At 46.9% G+C, this 25,167-nt stretch overlaps 1 protein-coding gene across 2 annotated transcripts in view; it reads left to right on the forward strand.

Annotated features, from left to right (window-relative positions):
- Positions 1–705: 705 nt before the first annotated feature.
- Positions 706–25,167, forward strand: part of ASB18 (ankyrin repeat and SOCS box containing 18) — a 70,435-nt gene continuing 45,973 nt past the window's right edge. Inside the window, exons 1-3 of one of the 2 annotated variants that reach the window (XM_087424522.1) lie at positions 706–910; positions 2,844–2,846; positions 22,037–22,156. In XM_087424522.1, the coding sequence (XP_087280648.1) occupies positions 706–910; positions 2,844–2,846; positions 22,037–22,156 (328 nt within the window). The remainder of the gene's footprint in view (positions 911–2,843; positions 2,847–22,036; positions 22,157–25,167) is intronic. The other variant, XM_087424523.1, reaches the window with a different exon arrangement.

Raw genomic sequence — 25,167 nt, forward strand, 5'->3', positions numbered from 1 at the left:
TCTCTATAAAAGCTATATGGCACGGCCTGGGCCCCTCAGATCATCATGGCACACAGGCAAACAGCTGGAATTGGGTGCTTTAAGTCAAGGGTACCAGCCTCAAGGGGTGTGGAGGCTGCCGCTAATCCTAAGTTCCTGGTTCTTGTTCCCTTATGGGAGGGTTTTGTCTTGCTGAGACCAGCCAGTCCGTCGCTGAAGTTGGAAACCAAAGATTCCTCTTCATTCTCTTTAGTTCAAGGCATGTCCAATTTCTAGTCAACCAGACTCTCCTTTTAGATGGAGTGAAGGAGTACGTGGTGTAGAACATTACAAACTGTGCCTTCCAACAGAAAGAGCTTCCAAGTCCAGTCTTCGGAAAAGGGTTTTAAAGTTTCAGGATAGAGTCTGGCTTTTGATAAAAGAAGACATTATTCAATGGTACCTACGAGAATTTTCTTTTAAAACAGTGTCCACTCTTCTTCATCCACTCACAAACATGTCTACTGCCCCCATCTCTAGAATAATCCTTAGCTGAGGCCTTTGGAGAGATTAATTCCCATCTCCCTGTGAAGAAATGGGCCACCAGCCAATGGCCTTCCCCACTGGCTGTCACATGAGCCAGTTTCTTCTATTTATAGCAACGCCCACACCACTCTCCCCACAGCTGCTAACTTTGGACTCACTTAAGAAGAGAAGAAGTTGGGTGAATATACAAACGACATAACAATGTCCAACTCCGATTGCCTTCCCGACTACCCGCTCAACTCAGATTTAGTGAGGAGATTAAAGTCCGCCCTGGCCGCCAGCGATGAGGAGAGAGTGAGGGACTTGCTCTGCACTGAAGTTGGGCAGGTGGACGCCGTGATCGAACTGGCCAATGACGACTGGATGAAAGACCCGTCGGCTCAGCTGCCCCCCGGGGTGCTCCTAGGTAACCAGAATGAATCTGTTGCATTTGAAACTAAATTACCCATCACGTGCACGTGTAAAGGGTGGGCCATTCCTGGAGGGGAAAGGCAAATGGTTGAAAAACGCAGATGGTATGTACTCTCATATCTGATTCTTCTATATATACATACACACATGTGCTGCATATACTGTATACATCCATGTGTGTTACAAAGGCAATAATTACAGCATAGTACAAAAAATTTAAAAAGAGAAACACTAATCCACGTCCCCACCATGCTAACACACTGCCTGTGTTCTTTTCTCCACGTTTTTCCAAGCTAGTCTATTTGCATGTGTAAATTTCCCCTACTTATAACCATGTCGTAGATCTAATTTCTTGTTCCACTCTGTTGAGTTAATATATCTAAAGTATTTTCCATGTTGCTACAGAGTCTCCTTAATTTCAATCACCTTTTGAGGTGATTAATCACAAAATACTTAAACCAAATGCCTACAAGAGGGGAATATTTGTTTGCATTTTTACTTCTATCAATAGTGCTGCAATTAGCGTCTTTATTAGCATTCATACAGCTTTTTCCTTATTAGGAGTTATATCTTTAGGATAAATTCCTAAGAGCAGTATTACTACAATAAGGATAGAAAATCTTCCAAATTATTTTCCGCAAGGATTTCTGTTCCCTAGGACAGGGAGTGCACGTGCCTCACGACACGCCGTGCATTGCTGGTGATGAGTATTTGTACTTAAATCACCCATTTGATAAGTGTGCCCTGGTCCTTCTCCACCCCCTGCTCATCCGCCCTTTCTTTGCTGCTCAGTCTTGTCCATAGGGTTTTGTTTTTCTTTGTGGGCCTCTTCACATGTGACTTGTCCATTCGCGTCCTTGGGCATTATCTCCCCCTTTCTTTGTATCTTTTTTGTCATTTTGTAGGGCTTCTTCACATAACACATATATAATCCCTTTTGCTAAAAATATGTTCCCTGACCTGAGATTTACAATTTTTTCCTTTTTTTTTTTTAAAGGAAAGGTGGGCTTTGAATTGTTTCTAGAGCTGCATTTATGTTCTTGTAAGACTCAATTTGTATGACAAGCACAGTTGTTTTTTGGGGTTTTTTTTGAGGAAGATTATCCCTGAGCTAATATCTGTTGCCAGTCTTCCTGTTTTTCTTTTTTCTCCCCAAAGCCCCAGGACATAGTTGTATATCCCAGTTGTAGGTCCTTCTAGTTCCTCTATATGGGACGCCACCTCAGCATGGATTCATGAGCAGTGAGTGGGTCCGCGCCGGGGATCTGAACTGGTGAACCCCCGGAAGCCGAAGCGGAACACGTGAACCTAACCAATACGTCACCGGGCCGGCTCCTGCGATTTACTTGTAATTGCACTGTGCTGTTTTCTAGCTGCCCTCCACAATGTTAGTCTCAGCCCCTAAGGGATGTTCAGGGCTTCTCCCCACCCACCAGACAGACTCCCTCCCCACACACACACTTGTGCATGCATACACATGTACACACTTGCACACACATACTCACACATGCGTACGTGCACACACGCACACACACATGCACGAATGCATGCTCTCACATGCAGAAAGTGTGCCAAAGAGGAGCATGCGTGGGGCAGTGGTGCTAGCGAGTGGAGCTTCCACATGCTGGAGAGAGAGATCAGAGATGGCAACTTCCAAGAGGGTGAACATCCCTCTGCTCCCTCGTGGTTTGGGTGCACTCCCTGGGCTGCCTTCCACTGGGGAGTTAAGCCAACTGCATTAGACTTTAGGGAGAAACCCTCTCTTGCTTCTTCTCTTCCTTTGTTTTCCTAATTTTTGGGGCCACAATCAGGGTGAGGGCCCAGGACCCATGAGCCCAAAGAACAACAGGCCTTTGTTCTGAGCTCAGCTCTGCCTAGACAGGCACGAGGCCTCACTGAGACAGCGCCTGGTACACTCACCTCTCCAGGAGGTTGCACTGGGCTGTGGGGAGGGAACTTTGTGCTCATAAACTGTGATTTGGCCAGGAGTGCTCAGATATACGTTTTGCATTTGCCCTCCAGACCCATCGGGTACCCTGCCCTGCGCCACCCATGAGGCTGACCTTACAAACTGCATCAACCTGCCCCGTGCCCTCTGACTCCTGTTGGGTGCACCTAATGGAAGGTGCTAGAAGGAGCGGGGAGGGTGGGGTCTTTGCTCCAGGGACCCATCCCTGCCAGATCTCTGCTGCAATTTGGTTTTGTCCTTGTGCTGAAGGCTCAGCTCCGACCTCCCTGCTTGCCCCTCAGACACAGGGATGCGGGCTCCCACTGTGGCTGAGGCCACTCCTCGTTGGCTTCTCTGAACCCTGCCTGCCTTGTTACGCCCTATGGTCGTGCCATCTGCTTTCTGCTGGGATTCTGACTGGAGCAAGTGCCCTCTCTCCACGTCCCCCTTTACAAACCCATCCCAGCGAGTGGGGATTTCTGTATTTGAAATCCCCAATCTAAAATATCATTTCTTTCCACATTACTAATTGCCCTGCACAAACTTTACAGTCCCCACCACTTTCTTGAATGCTTGAAACCAACGAAATTCATGTTATGAGAATCACATTCCCCCCCATGATGAACCCACATTCTAAATCATATCCACCTGCCACTCTCCCTACTGAGTGGCATGATTCAGAAAGGCCAGAACAATTCTGCTGATGGTGTATTTTAAGAACTTGGAGGCCGGCCCCGTGGCCTAGCGGTTAAGTGCACACGCTCTGCTACTGGCAGCCCCAGTTCAGATCCCGGGCGCGCACCGAAGCACCGCTTCTCCGGCCATGCTGAGGCCGCGTCCCACATACAGCAACTAGAAGGATGTGCAACTATGACATACAACTATCTACTGGGGCTTTGGGGAAACAAAGGAGGAGGATTGGCAACAGATGTTAGCGCAGAGCCGGTCTTCCCCGGCGAGGAGGGGAGGATTGGCATGGATGTTAGCTCAGGGCTGATCTTCCTCACAAAAAAAAAAAAAGAGAGAGAGAACTTGGGTTTGTTCTGGGTTGTCTTCATTGTAGGATGAGAGTACACTGAAGGAATAAGCAGGTAACCCTGGGGCACACCTTGCTATCAATGATTTTACTGCAGGAAAGCAGGCTGGCCTTGAACTGAGGGTAAAGAGTGTGGCATGGTCAGACTCGAATTTTGGTCTGCCGCTCTGGCTAACATGTGAAGGTAGGATTTGAAGGAAACAGGAAAGTGTAGGAGAGTCTAGTGAGGAGGTGATTGAAGGCCGTCACCTCGCTGAGAGATGACAAGGGTCTAAAGAGAGAGAGCGAGGTAGACAAAGATAAATGACGAAGATGAGAAATGCGTAGGCGGCTCCACAGGCAGGTCTTGGTGATGAGTGGAGCACAGCGCCACCAAAGGAGACAGAAAACAGAGGGATCTGTGACTGTGATACATATGGAGCCTCTGCTGCATGCCTGGCAGTATGGAGAGTGGAGCATATAAACAGCAATAACACACATGACTGCCTCCCAGGAGCTCACAGCCCAGCTAATGTCACCGCAGGTAGGTTATCAGGTGTCTGGAGAAGCTCTGGCCTTGGTGTGAGATGCTCCAGAAGGAATCTTGGGTTCTGCCACCCACAAGCTGTGTGACCTCAGGGAAGTCACTTTCCCTCTCTGGGCCAGTGCCTTTAATTATTAGCTAGCGCATGAGATTCAATTAGTGCTTCCCAAACAGAGGTCCATGGTAGGATGAGCTTGGAAAGTTCCCTGGTGAATCACACTCTCAGAGATTGGCACAATGGCATATTAAAGGCTCGATGTGGTTTCACCACCAGGAGAATTGGTGGTTTGCAGATGTTCTTTGGGAAATGCTGGCTTGGCTCATTGTTGAGGTCCCTCCATCTCTTTGCTTCTCTGAGGCCATGATCCCTCTCTGTTGCAGCCTGAAATGGAGTGTGGGTTCCTTTTTTCTGAGTGTGGGAGCTAATGGGCTCTTTCTCAAGGTTAGTGTGAGTCCTTGGGGAACATCTCTGATAGGAACAAGAGCCATTGGGATTCAAATATACACGTGGAGTCTTTAGAATGTTTGAAGAGTGGTCAGAACTTATGGCAATACCTTGAAATGCAGCCCATATAGGGAATGGACACTGTAAAGAATTTAAATCCTTGAATGTGGAGAAAAGGGCACCCTCATACACTGCTGGTGGGAATGCAAACTGGTGCAGCCACCATGGAAATCAGTGTGGAGATTTTTCAAAAAATTAAAAATAGAAATACTATATGACCCAGCTAACCCACTACTGGGTATTTATCCAAAGAACCTGAAATCAACAATTCAAAGAGATCTATGCACCCCTGTGTTCATTGCAGCATTATTCACAATAGCCAAGATGTGGAAGCAACCCAAGTGCCCATCAATGGATGGATGCATAAAGAAGATGTGGTGTGTATATATATATACAATGGAAAACTACTCAGCCATAAAAAAGACAAAATCATCCCATTTGCAACAACATGGATGGACCTTGAGGTTATGATGTTAAGCGAAATAAGCCAAAGAAAGACAAACACGGTATGATTTGACTCATATGTGGAAGATAAACAAACACATGGACAAAGAGAACAGATTAGTGGTTACCAGAGGTGTAGGGGGTTGGGGGGAGGGCGAAAGGGGTAAAGGGGCACACACACATGGTGATGGATAAAAATTAGACTATTGGTGGTGAGCGTGATGCAGTCTATACGAAACTGAAATATAATAATGTCCAGCTGAAATTACACGTTATAAACCATTATGACCTCAATAAAATAATAATAAAAAAAGAATTTAAATCCTTGGGAGGAGGATGTGAAGATGGAGGAGTGGTGATGCAGGAGAAAAGGGGACTGGACCAGGAAGGGGACCAGAGCTGGGAATGTCCCCCAGGCCAGGAGGGGCAAGAGCCAAGTGTCATGCTGTCATACATTTGGGGGAAAAGTAGGAAAAGTTTTCCATCCCAAAGGCAGCTCTAGTTGACAGAATTCCAGATATTGGTCAAAAGGTGATAATTTGAGGGGCCGGCCCACTGGCGCAGGCGGTTGAGTGCGCACGCTCAGCTGCGGTGGCCCGGGGATCCCCGGTTCAGATCCCAGGCGCGCACCAATATGCCACTTGTCAGGCCATGCTGTGACGGTGTCCCATATAAAGTAGAGGAAGATGGGTATGGATGTTAGCCCAGGGCCAGTCTTCCTCAGCAAAAAAAGAGGAGGATTGGCAGATGTTAACTCAGGGCCGATCTTCCTCACAAAAAATTTTTGAAAAGATGATAATATGTGAAAATAAGAAAAAGAAAGGTAACAATTCTCTCTGCTTGTCAACATGAATACACAAGGACCTTGCATCTATCCGTGGAATCCCCATGCTATTTGGTCTATGAACTGATTACTCTCACCAAATAGAGCAGAAAAAATAATCATAACTTATTTGGACACATCCATGTCAGCATCGCCATAAAAGCATAGAGAAAAAGAGGGACCAGCCAAGACAGTGGTGTGAACAGCTTTTTCTGGAGAAGCCCTGTCAGGTGTACATGTGCCCCTTTGATGAAGGCAGAGGTCCGAGGAACTTAAAATTTTAGCCCCAGCAGATAATGGGACAAAGTGCAGAATGTACCCTCTCTGCATGGCCAGCGGCAGGCAGGAGGCAGGAGAATGGCCATCGATTAGGATTCCCCTAAAGAAACAACTCACCTGTGCCTTTAGGAAGCCACCTGCTCTCCTGCAAGGATGGACTTGGGATGCCCTGCAGGATGCTGGGAAGGATGAGCAAGCCACTAAGAGGCACTCAGCCCTCCCAGTCAGACACACCATGATCCCTCCCCAGCTCTGGACTGCCCCACTGTGAGGAACACGGAGGGCCGCGCTGGGGCTGGGGCATGATCCGTGTGTGTGTGTGTGTGATGAGTGGAACAAGACTGAGCCCCCATCACAACAGGAACCTCTCCACCAGGGCTACACCCAAATCCCGGGGCGTGTGAGTGGCTCCTCTGCTCCCCTAGGCCACCCCATCTTTCCAGATCCACACAAGAGGCATCATCTCCCCTGCCCACTCTGCCCTGCAGCCTCACCTCCTCCCTCCACGAGAGCATAATGCTCCCAGTCTCCATTAGTTACTGAAACACATGACCTGGCTGGGCTAATTTTATATACCCACTGAATATTTCAAACTCAAATACGACCTCCTCAAGGCCCAGGACCTTGCCTAACACTTGGTATCTAGAGCCTGGCACAGGGTCCTAGCCCCAAGAAGGACCTCAATCTGTGGGTGCCATGCCTGGCATGGGGGGCGAAGTTCCTTTGCTAGCACCCAGCTGAGCGGACACAGACCACCTCTCCGCAGACACTATTGGGGTTTGTCTTTCTGCAAAGAAATACTTCATTCCACTTTCTGCTAAAGCCAAGTGTCTACTGTTTAATAGTAGCGACAATTGCATTATTTGCCCTTGCCTCTTTTCAATGCCTGTGAGCTCACTAACCACCGAGAACACAGGGAGGGAGAAAGGACGGCTGGGGGAGGGGTGGCAAGACCCTTCTTGCCCCCAAATGCATCAACTGTACAATTTGGTAACCGGCGTAATCAAACTACTTAAGAAACAACTGATTACTAATTGCTATTATTCAGGATGTCAGCATTCCATGATTTTGCTGCTGATGTATTATATACAAGTCAAGATGCTACTTGAATTCTTGATTGAAATGGAGGACTAGAGGCAGTCTGTTGTGTTTGGGGTAATGGTATTTAAGCATCTGGAGGCAAGTTAAAGCAATGCTAATTGGGTTTTTATTAAGAGATCTCACCCAGCAGCATGTATAGGTGGGGAAGGAGCGTGGGTGAACATGTGATGGACATGTGCACGCACATCAAGATGGGGTCCATTTGCGAAAATCGACTTCTCATCCAACCAGCGCCCCTGCAGGCTTGACGCTGAGCACGCCATGACGTTAGGGCCTCAAGTACTCCTTCCCTGTGCGTGGAGGGGAACATCACCAGGGCAAACCGGACAGTTGAATGCCAGTTAAATGCACACAGCTCCTGCCTTAAAGGACTCATATTCGAACACAGTGACAAGAGTGTGTGCATTGCTGGTGGCTCTGAGACATGTGGCACAATTGGAAGGGCAGGAGACCAAGAGTGAGGTGACCTGGGTTCTTACTTTGGCTCTACCACTACCTGTGTGCTCTTGAATGTGTCAAGAGCAGATGACAGAGAGATGGATGTGTCCGTCCATCCATCTCTCTGAACCTCATTTTCCTCAATTAAAAAAAATGGGATTGGTCGGGTCATCTCTCAGTGGCTTTACAAATTGCACTAACTAGGGTTCTAAGACCTAGTCCTAAGGACTTGTGTTCATGGAGGAGATTAACAAAACACATTGCCTTCACAGGTGCAGTGCATCGAACAGAGGCCTGTGTGGACCGGGCCCGCCATCAAAGGAACGGCCGGCTCCCGGCCAAGTGGGCAGGGAAGGTATCACCTGGCAGGCTCCTGGGAGACTGGTTTACGAGCTCGAATGCACCAAATAAGCAGCAGGTTGGTCCGGGGCCAGCCCTGTTCTGATCATTAGGGAGAAGAAGTCCCCAGACCAAAGCATGTGAGAACTGGAACCAGCCTTAAGTGGAGGCAAAGTGAGAAGAATCCCACACAGTGAGGACTTCTCTTAGGTATGCATTGCCCAAGGGCTATTGTCTTTCCCACTTTTCCAGTTGAGGAAAATGAGGCTCAAAGAGGTTGAGTTACACACCTGAGGTCCTATAGCTGGTAGGAGGTATAAATCCAATGTTCTTTCCAGTATTCCATGATGCCTGTAGTTCATCCTGTGGCTGCATTTTACACTGAGACACTGAGGCTCATGTCTGTGTTCTTACTGGTCAATAGCCCTTAGGAGCAGCATATAAACCAGGTACGTTTCTTAGCTTGTAGTCAAGGACTCTTGATGCCTACCCACCCAGAGACGTGTTGCAGGAAGATCCATGAAAAAATTTCCCCACTGAAGCTATCTAGAACTCTTTGACTTGACATTACACGCACATGCACACACGCACACACACACACACATGCACACACAACACCAATAGCATGGAGTCCCTGACTTCAAATAATTCAGCAAAAGTGTTAAGAAAAAATATGGATGAATGAGTGAGGTGCTCAACTGCAGAATAAAAACAGAAATGGGAGGCAGGAGGTCAGCAATGACAAAGAAGGATAGAGTGGAAAGCACTGTGCCATCTCGGCTGCACACCCTGATGAGAATGTGGGGGCAGGGGGACCCTGCTCGAAGCAAAATGAAATTAAACCTTTCTAAGTACTTATAAATCAGCACCTAATGACACTATCCCACCACCAGCCGGAGCATTGCTCTTATTACTTTGATTCACAAGCCAGGAAAAGATCCGGAATTATGCACAAATTATTGTCCCATCTTCTTAATTAACGCTGATTGCAAAATTCTTGCTAAAGTCCTTGCTAACAGACTCAATTATGCGCTGCCTGAATTGATTCACCCAGATCAAGTGGAATTTATTAGAAATACACTTTCCTACAATAACATCAGATTATCTTTGAATATCTTAAATTATTTAGGAATAAAATGGCTCCAGCGGCAGCTCTTGCTTTAGATACAGAACAATGTGTCCGACCACCTAGAATGAAGATATTCCTTTGCCTCCTACCAGACACACACCCTAGGCTCTTTTTTGCCCAGAAGCAGGTTGAAGCACTGTGATGAGATGAGATGCATGCCTTAGAGCTAATGGTCCGGCTTCAAAGCATATGGGCAGGAAGAAAAATCCAGCAGGGTCACGTCTCAGCTCCCCCCAGTATGAACCATCATTGCCTGTGGAACACAGTGAAATTGCAATTAGACTAAATCAGGATATTTTCAGAATCAAAATTGAGAAACAGGCTAATAAAGAAATAATGTATGCTGATGACATACTTCTATTAGCATCACTCCCAAGCACACTGGAGAGTTTTGAAAGAACAAAAAGAACTGAGGATAATAGTGAAGAGGCTTTCTACCTTTCCCAATGATGATGGTTCCTGCAATGGTGTGCAATGCTTAGGAAATAAAGACTCTGAAGGAACTAATTAGAAATGGCAAACACACTGTCTATAGCCTGGTTCTACTTTCCAATCCCACTTTCCAGCATCTTCTAACACCGAATTCAGCAAGATATTCAACAGGGACCAGGTTTGTCCTAGTCACCACATCCTGGCACACAGTAGGTGTATAACAAGTATCAATAGAACAAATAGCATATGAAGAACACTAAAAATCTCCTGGGTTGACCCTGGAACAATGTACATGTTCTTGACAGGCTGTGATATTGAAAGGAAGGGAATCCAAGCAAAGGGAGCAGAATGAGCCAACATGGAGCACACAGGGGCACGCCCCCTTGTACAGGGAAGTGGGACGCCACTGGAGGAAAATCCAGGCAAATAAATTGGGACTGTATTGTGTGAGGCCACAAATTCTAGACACAGGCGTTTACACTTATTTGGAAAGGCAGTGAGGAGCCACTCAGCAATGGAAAAAGATCACCTAATTTGGAAAAAACAAAAAACTGTTACATATGTAGGAAGGATAGAGGTGGGGAGACTGGTGCCAGGAGACATGGCTGGCTGCTACACACCCACTCTCCCTTCCTTCTTTACCAATAAAGTCCCTGTGGCAATACAATGTGCCCAACTGGAAAAAAATACATTTCCCCACCTCCCTTGAAGCTAGAACTGGTCTAGATCTAGTCAACAATGGGCAGCAGGTTGAAGATGACAGAAGATTTCTTCAGTGAATTTGAAAACAGTTCAATAGAACGTATCCAGTCTGAAAAACAGAAAGTAAAATGATTGAAAATAAAATGAACGGGGACTGTGGGATGAAATAGAAGGTCTAACAGATTCAACCAGAGTTCAAGAAAGAGAAGAAAAAGAGAATGGAGCAGAAAAAATACTTAAAGAAATAATTACTAAACATTTCCCAAATGTGATGAAAGACATAAATTTACAGATTCAAGAAGTTCAGCAAGCCGGAAGCAGGATAGAGCTGAAAGAAAGGGGTCAAACATGGTCCTGGGTTCCTGGATGCTGTGTTGACTGTTGTTGAGTCAATTTTGCCCAGAGAATAAAGAGCACGTTGCATTGGAGTGAAGGGCAGGAAAGGTATGCAAGGAGAAGGATGCAATAACAGTTTCATGTTTGGAAGTGCATGTAATTCTCCTTCCCACAAGCCTGCAATGGTTTTCTACTGCCTGCAGAGAAGGTCAGCAAACTATGGCCTGAGGGCCAGCTGCCTGTTTTTATAAATAAAGTTTTATTGGTACATGGCCATGCTCATTCATTTATGTATTGTCCACAGCTGTTTTTATGTTACAATGGCAGAGCTATGTAGGTGCCACAAAGACCATATGACCTACAAAACCTAAAAATTTACTATCCGGTATTTTACAGAAAAAGTTTGGCAACCCCTGTCCAACAGTGTACAGTTCCAATTTTATAGCAAGTTTCCAAGGACCTAAAAGATGTGCTGTGAGCTAACTTGCCCCACCATCTCTCTCAGGCTCCTTTTACCCATCCTGTAGTCCAGTAACTCTGATCAATAATGGTGCTACTCAGAGCACAGTGGGAGGCAGTGTCGCGCTGCAAAGTGTTTGCCATGGAAATTGACAGTAAGCATTTGGAAATGTTAACAGCAATTTGACAGTTAACACAACATCCACATGAGTGATTGCTGGACTTGTAATTATACATCTTTTTCTATTTTATTTTTTTCTTGTAATTACTCTTCATTGTATTTTGAAAGAGAATCAGTCTGTGACAAATTGGGACAAAAAAAAAACAACTCCTGGTCCTTCACCTCAGGCGATGTCCAAACCATGCCTCAGTGACACCATAAACCCCTTTCACCTTTCTTGGCCTTTGGTCTCTGCTCCCCTGTCTTCACCTGCTCTGACAACACGCCCACGTGTCCTTCCAGGTGCCCCAGGAGCCTCAGGGTTCACAGTCTAACGCTGAGTGCAGTTTGCCTCGCAGGGTATTTGCTGGGGATCAACACCTGTGAAGGGCAGGGGAGAAAGCCAGATTGGCAGAGGAAGGTTGATCTGTGACACAGACCCCACAGTGCCTTGGCCAGCCCCCAGGGAGCTTTGGAGCTGATACACGTGCCACAGTTTTCCCGCACCAGGTGAAAATAACAGGATCATTCTGCCCCCACCTGGATCAGTCACTGGATCTGCCCCTCAGGAAGGGTATTCTTGGGTGAGGTGGCCCTCCGCAGCTAAGACAGATCCTGAGGGAGCTGACAGCTGGCGTGACAAGTCCTCCCTAACAGGGGGGTCTGGGCAGAACATCTCCACATCCACCAAAGAGTCTAGGCCTCGCCGCTCACCTGGGCTCCGATCTCTCAGACCTGCTGTCTGCCTCTTCTTTCCTACCCAGACCCCCTCTGCTGCCTGATCGCTGCCTGGTTTCCTGAATGCCTGCCTTCTGGACTGCACCCTTGTCACCATGCAACACAGCCCTAAGGCTGGTGACGCTTGCCTGTTGCTCAGCCCAGAAAAATATGATACCGCTCCGCCCCGCCATAGGTAGAGAGGAAGAAACAGACACCTCAGGGGGACATGAGCCATCCTTGTCCATCAACTCCCACTTTGCTCAGATAGCACCTGTGGAGAAAGCCTGTCCACCCCTACTTCCTGTCACTCTAATGTCTTACTTGATGCTTTCTCACCATATCTGTACCTCTATTTGTCAGAGGTCTCATTCCACTTGCTAGTCAATGGTTACCTTGTCTGTCTCGCCCACTAACCGTAACACTCCTTAAAGGCAAGGATTTCAACTCTTTGCCTCCGAAGGCTGCTAGTACCTGAAAAATGCCCTGTATGTGTAAATTCAATATAGAAGATTTCCCAATTGTACAGACAATGACCCTTCTGCCTGCAAACTTATGAGAGCATCAGTTGCCCTAAACTCTTCCAAAACTTGAACTTTAAAAAATATTTCACAACTTGATAGGCAAAAATAATTTTTGTTATTTTAACTTGTACTTTAAATTAGTAAAATTGGACATTGTGTATATGTTTAATAGTCATTTATATTTCTTATGTCTTTTTCCTATCTTTCTGTTGGAAGCTCAAAGTTCTCATTTTTTGCCAACAGGAAAACAAGTAAAATGAACCTTAAATCCATCAGACAAAACTAGCCTCACTTAGCTCTGTGCAGAGTTGGAAAGCAACAAGGAGAGTCCACCAGGACCCCTCCCTCCTCCACTGCAGGCTCAGAAAACTTCTCATTTCTAGAAGGGGTATAAAGGATGACAGGGCATCACAATCAGACCACACCAACTTCAAGAGAGAAGTATTTTGCTCCCTGTGTGAGATTCATAAAAAACAATCAGTCTTAACATGCAATTTGTCTCAAGAGGCAGGAGTTGCAATTTTATCATGTAATTAAGTCCCCATGACAGTCGTAAAGAAACTTCGTCACCTTTATCAGGGAAAGCTTCAATGATATGCTTTCCAGCACCATCCCCAGAGTCTATAAATGTCCTTCCAGGGCTATTTACTGGTGGCTGTGTATGCTGGGGATCCGGTTGCTCTGTTTCACACGCAGCCACAGTGGAGAGGCAGCACTCAAGGGCACCTTTGTTTCTGAGCTTCCAAAAAAGCCCTCCTGGGCTATCGATGGAAGCAACACTTGACCTTTGCATAAGATGGCATCCATCACAGAAGTGACTTTGTTGTTTTGCATGATCTGCATGGGGCTGGGTACCAATGTCAGGAAAATAAGTTGGTGCGGTGTTTTTTCCCCCATATTGTGTTCTTCCACATGATGGCAATGAGATTTCTTAATAATGTGAAATCAGTACAGACAATTTAAGTCATTATTAATAGATACACTTGATCTGAGGAAGTAGACTGTTTTAATGTTTTGTTAAATGAGGTGTGCCGTGCTAACATTGTTATTCAGAGGGAAGGTGGAGAGACTGACATTTTTGATATTAATGTCAGTGTAACTAACTCTGGTGGATGGTGGACGTATCCCAGAGCTCTTCAAGGCAGAGCCTTACCCACCTGCCCAGCTTATTATTTTAAAAATAAATTTTTTTTTAATTTAAAAAAGCTGCAGGGATTGGTAATGAAGGAGCAATGGCCTTTAGAAATTAAATAGGGGTGAGCTGGCCCGGTGGCTTAGCGGTTAAGTGTGCGCACTCCGCTACTAGCGGCCCGGGTTCGGATCCCGGGCATGCACCGACGCACCGCTTCTCCAGCCATGCTGAGGCCGTGTCCCACATACAGCAACTAGAAGGATGTGCAACTATGACATACAACTATCTACTGGGGCTTTGGGGAAAAAAAGGAGGAGGATTGGCAATAGATGTTAGCTCAGAGCTGGTCTTCCTCAGCAAAAAGAGGAGGATTAGCATGGATGTTAGCTCAGGGCTGATCTTCCTCACAAAAAATTAATTAATTAATTAATTAAATAGGGAGAATGAGGACCAAAAAAAAGGTGTGAAAGTAAAGCCACTGTAAGACTTGGGACTATTGTGCCAGGGGGTAATAATGTTAGTATCCTAGGGTCCAATCAGATTTGGTACTTCGACACAATTTGGAATTATAGACACAATAGACACAATTCATGTAGGAAGCACAAAATTGACCAAGATAACGATATACACTGGCATACTTGAGAAAGTGCTCAGAATCTCACGATATCCAGAAGGGGAATGACTTTCTGCCCTAGCTTCTCCATTTACATGGACACTTGAGCCCAGAAGGAAGCCAGATATTTGCCCAACGGGTTAGGAAAGAATCCACACATTTGCCTTTCCCCAAGAACACAAGGAAATGGTGGGGCGTCCTGCAGCCTAGGAAACGCTACCTCATAGCCTGAACACATGGAAAGTCGCTGACATGGAGAAACAGGCTGACCCTGGAATGAAACCCGTCTGCCCCACATTTCAGGCTCAGCTGGATTATTCCACAGAGTACCAGCAGAGCTCATCCTCAGACGCTTCCGAGGAAAAGAAAATCATTCATCAATTCAACGGCAGGATGCAAAGATCCCAATATCACTTGAAAATAATAACCATTCATTCAAACACTACCATTTGTATATCTCATTATAATTTTGAGGTGGATTTTACTTTTTCATCTCATTTGATCCAGAGGCAAAAACTCCCTCTTGTTAGCTACCCATACTACAAGACTCAGTGTGGACAACCAGTTTTTGTGTCTCCTGCGTCCAAAACGTTATGCTTATCTTTTAAGTCTCAAAATTCTTCGTTGCAAAATTATGTTCAAATCCAGTTGACTACCTAACTAGTTGTGAGAGAGATTTAGTCTGTTCACTCAGTCATCCAGATGAAAGTTGGGTGTCCTCTCCTGTTTGGATTTTTGTCTTTCTTTTCCTAGGTTCACCCCACAGTATGCAATAAAAGGCCACTGCAATTAAATCTGTTTAGTGCTCTGAAATGGTCCACCTACGCAAATGAAGTTCCTCCATCAAATAGGTACCACTTGATAGTTCTTCTGAAGAAATAAAAATATTAAACATACTGATTTGGAAAGAATTATACTCATCAGAATCCCTCTTTCAAGAAGGGTGCTGTTTGGTTCCGAAGAATTTCCTGGACCAGCTGCCTGGAGCAGAAGCCGAAACCAGCAGGGCCTGAGAATGCACGGAACCACACTAAAAGGGAAAGGGGGAGGATTTTAATGGTTGCACCAGAGAGAGAGGAAGTGGACATGGAGGAGAAAGGTGGAGTGAGACTGTGCAAACTGTGATGGACCCCTTCACATCACAGACTCGCTAAGTGATGTTAGTGGGCTAGCTTGAAAGCAAACAAATCAACCAAGAAAAGCTAAATGAGCTAATTTTGTGCCCCAGTGTGGGCAGGGCAGAGCATACACAGTCTGAGCAAACACAGAGGGCAAGGAAACGTGAGGAGGCAAAGCACAGGAGTGTCCGGAATTCCAGGGAGGACTCCGGGTTCTACAAAGCAAGGGTCCCAGTGAGCAAGGGAACTTAAACTGACACCTAACGAGCTACCCTGTACAGATACGCTCTGAATGTTTTGAAATGATGTCAAATAATTTGCTGCATCTATGCCACCTAAATTTGGGTATAAACATCAACTCGTCCATCGCACCACTAACCTCTGAGCTTAAAAGCAAGACAGAGAAATTTCTAGTGCCAGAAACAGGGGAGTTTCAGCCTCGTGATTCTCAAGGACAACAGTATCCCCTGTACCTGGGGTTTTAATGCTGGTGTGGGGCATTGATGGCATCAGCCCATCGCTCTGGCCTGTTGAGATCTTTTGGCACCCTGATTGTGTCACACTCCACGTCACCCACCAATTTGATACCCACCCTTCCATATGTTCACTCAAATCATCGATAAGCATATTGTACAGGATCAGGCTGTAAACAGAGTCTGTGCTCCCGTTTGGAGCAGCGGTTCTCAACCTTGGCTGCTCGTTAGAAGCCCCTGGGAGGTTCTAACAGGCCTGATGCTCAGCCTGCACTCCCCAACCCATTACACCAGAATCTCTCAGGTTGGGATCCAGGCATCAGTGTTTTGTTTTAAAGCTCCCCAGGCCATTCCATTTTACAGCCAAGGTCTGAACCACTGCCCTATAAGTACCACGTGTATTATTTCTCCAGTTTGAGTTTTTTAGCAAGATTTTCCTAAAGACCCATATTTTTTCCGTCTTCTCTAAAAGGTTCTCATGAAACCTTCCATTGCAGGTTGTAACATACATAGCTACGCCCACATCGCCTCTACATAGTAATGCAATAACCATGTCACACAGGAAAATTCTTTATCCACCCTGACTTGTTCCTAGTGACCCACAGAGCTCCAAATGCCCCCACTCCCGTTTTTAAATGTCCCCAAACCATTATTTTTTTATAATCCATTTTGGAATTTTCCCAGGACTGATGTTAATTCAGACTTTGAGGAATCAAATTCTTTTCCTATTTGAAAACTAAAACTCTAGTCTTCTTGTCCTTCTTCTGTTTTATCACAATTCCTCAAAGATTTTGACAATTGCTAGCAACTTCATACACAAATTCACTCTTGGAAGAAGCTGAGTTTTCATATGGACTGAAGTAGGCAGAGAAGATGAGATCTGGATTGTATCTTGAAGCCTACGCATTGGCTTTGACTAATCTGAGAAGGGTGAGGATGATAAAAATGAGATAAAAATGGCTTGACCCAAGCAAGGTATCGATGGGTAAATTGGTGTGCAGCAGGCAAGAAGGAGCCTAACCAAGAGTGCTGGGTCAGGAAACAGTGTTATTCATTCATAACTACAGGACATAGTTCAGCTGGTGGGAAGGAAGACTAAAGAACGCCTGTGTGTTGGGGACCTCTGGTCACTGCTTTCTCCTGTGTGATGCTTGAGGGCAGGATTATTGTGGGTTTTTTTGTTTTGTTTTGTTTTGTTTTTTGGTCTCTGAATCTCCAAAACCTAACAACATATCCTAGAACATAATATTCCATAAATGCTTACCGAATGAATAGATGAATCAATGGATAAGCTTACAGATGTTTGTGGTGGGTTTTGTTTTGTTTTGTTTGTTAATGTAATAGTCACACATACAGCTATTCTTGTTCTTTGGAAAAAAAAAAAAAAAGACACCTCTGCCAAGCTCCTGAGGTAATCTGCACGTCCTACTTGTGAACCAATGCTGTCGACCATGAACTATTTTTAAAGCTCTCACAAAGGACTGAGTCTGCTTCTGGATTACTACTCCCCACCCACTGGAATCAAGCTTGGATATTTATGGCACTGTTGACAAATATAACGCTTAGAAAGCTAAATTTAGCACAGGACACAGGGTAGAATGGCTGCTATTCCTGGACATACTTCCAGGATCCGACCCCTTTTAAAAATAACCCATGACAATATTTATTCAAAGAACATGAAATAAACAATACAAAGAGATTTATGCACCCTTATGTTCACGGCAGTATTATTCACGAAGCAACCCAAGTGCCCATCAACAGATGAACGGATAGAGAAGATGTGGTATATATATACAATGGAATACTACTCAGACATAAAAAAAGACAAAATCGTGCCATTTGCAACAACATGGATGGACCTTAAGGGTATTACGTTAAGCCAAATAAGTCAGATGGAGAAAGACAAACAGTGTATGATTTGACTCATATGTGGAAGATAAACAAACACATGGATAAAGAGAACAGATTAGTGGTTACCAGAGGGGAAGGGGCTAGGGGAGTGGGTGAAAGGAGTAAGGGGGCACATATGTATGGTGACAGATAAAAACGAGACTATAGGTGGTGAACACAACTCAGTCTGTACAGAAACTGATAAATAATAATGTACATCTGAAATTTACACAATGTTATAAGCCAATATGACCTCAATAAAATAATTTAAAAATAATAATAACTCATGACAAAATATATTAGGTACAAAAGAACTCTCCAGTTTAAAGTGAAGTACAAGATCAAGTTGGATCATATCATAGTTGCGATGAATAAGTCCTTCAGAAATGTATCTAATTATAAACAGTCAGAAAAATAACATGGCAAATGACTGTGACTAGAGAAATGAAATATCTGAAGAATTAACATTGCTGCTGAAATGAACAGAGCAACTGCAGAATAAGCAAATGAAGGGAGAGGAGCAGGCAACTTGATTTTCCTGTACATCTGATGAGGGAAATGGTCCCCATAGCATTCTGTTCGTCATTTTCTGCATGCATATGCCTCTTATGTCCAATGAAGGCTGTACGTTCTTTGCAAATATGTCTGTATATTCCTTACGACTGCATTCTTCACAGCACCCAGGAGTGTTTCAGGCACACAGTGCGCCCTAGAAAAAAATCTCTGCTGTTCCATTGATGACACTGATGTTGTCTTTGCTGCTACTGAGGGAGACAAAGGAGATCAACTTTGAAACCTCTGGATAGAGGTTTTAAAGGGCCCTCACGGAGCATACAATAGACAAGGTCTTCTTAAGAAACTTGGTAAGGCACCTTTACAGGTGGGAAAAGGTGAGCTGTGCAGGGAAGCCCACAGATCTGAGGTGGAACTCCACTCCCAGCGTCTGAGTCCCTGCTCTTGGGCAGCCAAGACTCCAGGTTACCACAGTGTTCTTCCCTAAGGGAATAAGCTAGCAGATGGCCAAGAATGAGAGGAAGAACCACTGAGGAATTGAAATGTAGTCAAGCAGATTTCAAAGACACCGATCCATTCATCCTTTCAACCATTTGCATTGAGGACTTGTTGTGTGTGAAATACTGTGCTAGGTGCTAAGAACCCCACAGAGACGAAGAAGGAGAAGCTCGTGGTCAAGTTGGGACACAGACGAGTAACCAGCAGTAACCAGCAGTGTGCTGCAGACCACAGACAGGGTATGAGGGCATACGGCAGCCCAGCCACAGACATGAAGGGAGGCTGAACTGAGTGTTGATGAATGAGTGAGGCCGGCCAGGTGACGAGGGGATAATAAGAATGCCAGGCAGAGGGGACAGCATGTGCAGACACCTGGCGTCCTGAGACACCAAGGTGCCATCAGGGGACTGCAGATCCCTGTGCTGAAGTGTGTCATGCTCAAAGACAGCAGTGAGGGACGAGGTAGGAAGCCCTTGTACTCACAGTGAGGGGTTTGGGCATTGACCACCTCAGGATTGAGGAAGTCATCCGAATCTCTGCATCCCAGTTTCCTCTTCTGCAAATGGCATCAAGGGTACCCACGTGCAGGACCCCCCGGAGAGGACCACTTGCAGGAAATGCTGGGGTGGCAGCAGCCTCCTCCTGCAGCTCGCCCTGAGCCCCCACAGCTAAACCCCGTGGGCCCTTCTGCATCCTCTGTACTGAGCCTCAGTCCAGGTGTCAGACAACTGCAGTGAAGACAAACCCATGTCCCTGTGGCAACCAGCTCAGGTAGTGACCAAGCCACCCACCACCCCCGCACTGTCACCAATGTGAGGCCTTTAGCTTTTGAGGCACATTCTATGCTGCTTATCTGTCTGCATGAAGGCATCACAGATGGCCAGACAGACAGCCACACCTCTCCCACCCCAGCACCCCTGCAGCCCGCTTCTGTAGAGGAGATGTAGGTTTTACCAATGTATGTGTACATCCGTACATGTACATTTATGCCTGCAAATCAGGTCTATAACCAAGGTAAAAACACAACTTTATTAAATTATAAATGCATTCAATTTCCCCTTCACTGTTTACCTCCTCTGTTTTTTTGTTTTCCTTTGGTTGGTTTTTTTATTGAGGTCACATTGGTTTATAACATTGTGTAAATTTCTGGCATACATCATTATATTTTGACTTCTGTATAGACTGCATTGTGTTCACCAGCAAAAGTCTAGTTTCTGTCCGTCATTGTGCACATGTGCCCCTTTACCCCTCTTGCCCTTCCCCCCCCATCTTCCCCTCTGGTAACCACCAATCTGTTCTCCACATCTATGTGTTTGTTTGTGTATCTTCCACATATGAGTGAGATCATACAGTATTTTCTTTCTCCATCCGATTTATTTCCCTCAGCATAATGTCCTCGAGGTCCATCCATGTCTAAAATGGTAAGATTTCATCTTTTTTACGGCTGAGTAGTATTCCATTGTCTATACATACCACATCTTCTTTATCCATTCATCTGTTGATGGGCATGTAGGTTGCTTCCCCTGCATCCCTTCTAAAGAAGATCAAGGGTACTCTGCTGGGTCCCCTTTGTTGTGGAAAATCTCGGTGAAAGGGACCCCCCAGGGGCCAAGGTTACCCTTCAAACTAAAGGGCCAACAAGAGAGCCTGCTCAGGCCTCGGGAGAGCTTAGAGAGTGGAGGGGCAAGCCACAGGGCAGCTTTGGGGTGCCATGGAGATTGAGAGGGGGACATGGGAAAAGATGGTGCTTAAGAAGTTCAGCTCTGAATAGGAGGGTGCTGTCCCATGAACCTATTCCTTGACTTCAAATCTCTTTTCCTGTTGTCTCTATGCTGTTTGTTTGATTGCAACACCACGTAGCAACAGAATCCCGCCGGTCTCCAGGGCTAATGCTGGCACCGCATTGGTGGTGGCTACTGTTATTCGCACCTCCCTCAGGAGTCTCTGTGTTAACTTCCCTGGGCATGTGCTCCGCTGCTTCCCCTCGGCCCGTCCAGGCAGTGCCCTCCTGACCCTCCTTCCTCCCGCTAGCCTCTGGTCATGTTTTTTTATTGTAGCCCAACTACATTGGCCCATTCCAACTTTCTAGTAGGAGAAAAACAAGAATTGGAAAAAAGATCTGAGAATTTTGTATTATCTATGTTATAAGAAAAAATGACCTTGTTAATTTTAGACAATAAAGTAAAGCCCTGAACTAAACTGTAGCAAGTAACTAATAAGTTACTAATGAAGAGCTGTTACCATTCATTAAAAAAATAATGTGGCATCTCACCTTCAGCAAGGGACGCACATTTTGGGATCAGTTCTCCACTGGAAGAAACTCACAGGCCACCAGGGGCCCTGGATGATGCCTTTGGGAATCCCTGGTCTGCCCCATGGAGCCTCCCATCCAGGGACACTCATGCACAGCCGGGTTGTTTGCAGCATCCAGCTGGGTCTCCCCCACGCATCCTCAGGGCTGACACAGCCCTCAGGACACACATCCACCACCACTGGTCACAGGAGCAAAGAAAGCGATGGGCCAAAAACAAGACACCCTGCAGAGCAGGAAAGAGAAGCCCCGCCTACTCAAGAGTGTCTGCCCTCATCGTGTGGAGTGCTGTTCTGGAGATACACAGATGTGTCTGTCTCTGGAGTTAGCGTCTATACAATCACAGGGGGTGGCTGAGCACTTTGCTGTCTCGGTGGTCACATGACACTGGTCATATCAAGTAACCATTATCACATCGGAGCCCACAGGAGTTATAAATACACCACCACCGAGCCCCAACTGGATGACAATTGAGTAATGACAATAGAAATAGCTCTCGCTCCATAAGACCATCTTTCTCCTTCCTGAAGAACTCTTCTGAAATCGACAGCACTGCAATGGAGAGACAGCCAGAGCCAGTGAGAGGAAAGCTTCAGATCTTTCAGAAGATGGACACAGAGCCTCAGGCTGGTGCCGGGTCCCCGGTGCTCGAGTACCACACTGCCCTGGTCACGGGAGACCTGGACCGCCTTGAGGCCCTCATGGACCAGTTCTTCCAGGATGCCAACGTGGTGTTTGAGATCAAGAAGGACGAGATGGAGTGGCAGGTGAAATCCTCAGCCACGTTTGGCCCGTCAGGTACCCTCGCTCCCTTAAAGCTCAGTTATTTATTTTTAAGGAGCTATTAACACTCCTCTGCATGTATAGCTCCCGTGTGTAGACGGCGCACACAGACGCTGTGATTAACACATGCAAGCAAAGGACGTCTATAAATGAAATGTGGTTTGCAGGAGTTTTAAGATGTAGGTTTTAGGTGATGAGATGTGAGGGATCGAATTGGAAAGGCCCAACTGTCAGCAAAAAGTGCTCATCTGACGCTGGAGGTGCCTCTTGCCTTTAAAAGAGCGTCAGTTTGGGTGCGGATCTGCCAGTGCCTGCATTTGGCAGGCAGGGAGGGGGGAGATGGAGGATGAACTTCCTTTGCGTGCGCCCCGAGCAGGCTGCTGGCGTACAGCTCCGCGCAAGATCCTTGTATGAATCCGTGAACATCACGGCTACAGCGGGGTGGCTGGGGCCCAGCCACCGTCAACAGAGGGAGAGCTCTCAGGAGCTGCTCCTCCTGTAAACTAGGGAAGCCTGAGAATGGGGGAGGAGGGGGCAAGAAACCAGAGGTCCTTAAGTCACAGATGTCTGAGTACATTCTGGCTGCCTGAACATGGGCGCTATGTGCAGGGCAGGCAAGCAGACCCCCTAAGTGGAGATGCCCCCTCACCCCAACCCGGGATGAACAGACCTGCTGACCACAAGGCTGCAGCCAGGGCTTTCTTGGCTGGCATTCTTCATTGGGCACCCCTCTCCCGCCCCGTGTGTCCAGATGCAACACGTTTACGGAGAGGGTTCAGGTGCTGGAATCCACAGCAGCTCTTCCAAACCAAGAGGATTTGAGATTCTGTGGTCAGTGAGCCAACAGCCAGTCTCCTGTGTCCCTGACTCGTGAGCCCTGGCAGGCAAAAAATGCAGAAGGTCCGTTTCCAAAGAACTGACACTTTTCCGTTTATCCCTCACATGGAGAGGGAACAAACCCACATCGCTGTCAAAAGGCCAAGCAGCTCGTAGCAACCAGTGAGGGGCAGGGGCTGCGAGGAAGGAAAATGCAGTTCGGGTCTGGGCTGCACCACCTCCCAGCTGAGGGCGTCCCAGAGCCTTCCTGGGCCTCCTCTCCTTCACCTGCCCCGACAGGGGGTGTGTAGATTCCTCCAAGGGCCGTGTGATGATTCAACCAAGAATGCCAACTGCTTGAATGCTCGATTAATGTTTATTTCATTTTAAATCACGTGCCTCCGAGCCTTGGACACACTCACCCACGCTCAGATGTTGCCATTTCAAGTAGATATTAATGTTAACCCGTGGTCTGAATCCAAAGGCTCCTTCCTTTTTCCTCCTTAATCTTTCCACCCCTAAGTTGTGCTGTTTTTCTATGGCACACCTGTATGACAGAAAGCTGACAATGAACATGAGCTGTTACCAAGGAAAGGGCAACCCAGAGAGCTAGTACTGGCCGCAGCCTCAGTGCGGGCTAGGGAGGGAGGGTGGATACGGCTCAGGGCTGCTGGATTCGCTCTCTTTCGGCTCAGCCCTTGCAGCTGGCCCAACAGTAGAAATGACCAAACTCTGTTTGGCAACAGGGGCCCCATGTGCTCTGCCCTCTCTCATGTGAGAACTTCCTGGTGACCAATTCCAGCTTCCCCTGACGGAAGCCATGGGGAACGGGGTACACCTAGCAGGCCCATACTGGCCAGCCCCTCGCTACCACATCCATAACGGAATGCTGGCCCCATCCAGCTCGCAGGGCACTGGCATGCAGGAGCTAATGTTTAGAAGGATGCACCACATGAGGAGAAGCCTATATCTGTGTTGCTCCTGGTGGCAGAATCTGGACCAGGGGGTGGGAATTACAGGAAGTTGCTTCAGGCTTTCTGATCCAGAGAGCTGCCAGGTTCTCTTGAAGGACTTGTGCAAGCTCGCTGCCATCTCCCTGGACTGGACAAGGGTGCTGGCCCTAAGCTATGGCTGAGCAACACCCACCCACGGCCCCTTGCCATCAGTCCATGGGCAGAATTGGGAATCCGGGGTGAGTGAACAGAGCTGCTGGGGGTGGGTGGAGTTGGACTGGGAACTTAGCATGCCCTGGAGAATGGAGCACCCCCTTCCCACCCCCCAGTAAGCAGACTTCCTATCTCCAGAAAATGAGTAGAATTGAGAACCAGCAGCTGGCCCCTGCAGGAATGTGGGTCATTGTTATCATTGAGGACTATATCCATCCTTCCCTCCCGAAATCAGCCCGATCTTCACCAGGAAGGGCAGCCCCACATCCCCAGGGCCTCTGGCCACTATCATCCATCACCAGGACAACAGGTCCCCCATCCCCCACAGGGTGTGCAACCATCTCCAGGCTGAGCCCTGGGGACACAGGGCAGGCTGGAACTCTGCACCACGTGCAGATAGGTAATTACGAGTGGTCTTTCAAAACTGCTCAGCATGGGTCCCCAGAAGGAGGTGGCCTCTGAAAAGGGTCCCCTCTGCAGCTCATTACAGCCACGGGATCGATTCTTCCATCATTATCAGAAGGCATTCCTGCCATGTGAAATCCTGTCCCTTGAAGTGTATTCACCAGGGACTGCTTCCCCCATTTCCACGAGCGCTCCTGGCTGCTAACAACCTTCCACGGGCCTTTTGAAAGCCCAAAGTTTTCAGAGAGGTAAAACCAATAGCACCTGCTCCATTCATCCCTCAAGAAAAAGCAACCCTATACACACACGCGCACACACACAAAACCGTAAAAAGCGCAAAGACACAAACCGGAATTGTGCTGAATGTGGACCAGCACATCAAAGCGTGCTTCTGAAACTCAGCCACTTCCAAGAGGACTAAACTTTGAGTGCTTTTCTTGAGCAGCCTCGGGGCTGTGGGTCAGTTTGTTTTGTCTGCTGTCTTCTCCTCTTAATGATAAAGGGGTAAGTTCCGGGCTTGACGAGAGAGAGCTGGATTCGAGAAAAATCCACAGCTCACTTTCCGCCCTCCAGCTGCCCCCAATTCAGAGCCTGGACAAAATGAATTCCACACTGATTCTCCCACTGTCCACCCCACCT

The sequence above is a fragment of the Ceratotherium simum genome, chromosome 37 (assembly GCF_057802395.1).
Source record: "Ceratotherium simum simum isolate JZ-2026a chromosome 37, ASM5780239v1, whole genome shotgun sequence".
NCBI lineage: Eukaryota > Metazoa > Chordata > Mammalia > Perissodactyla > Rhinocerotidae > Ceratotherium > Ceratotherium simum.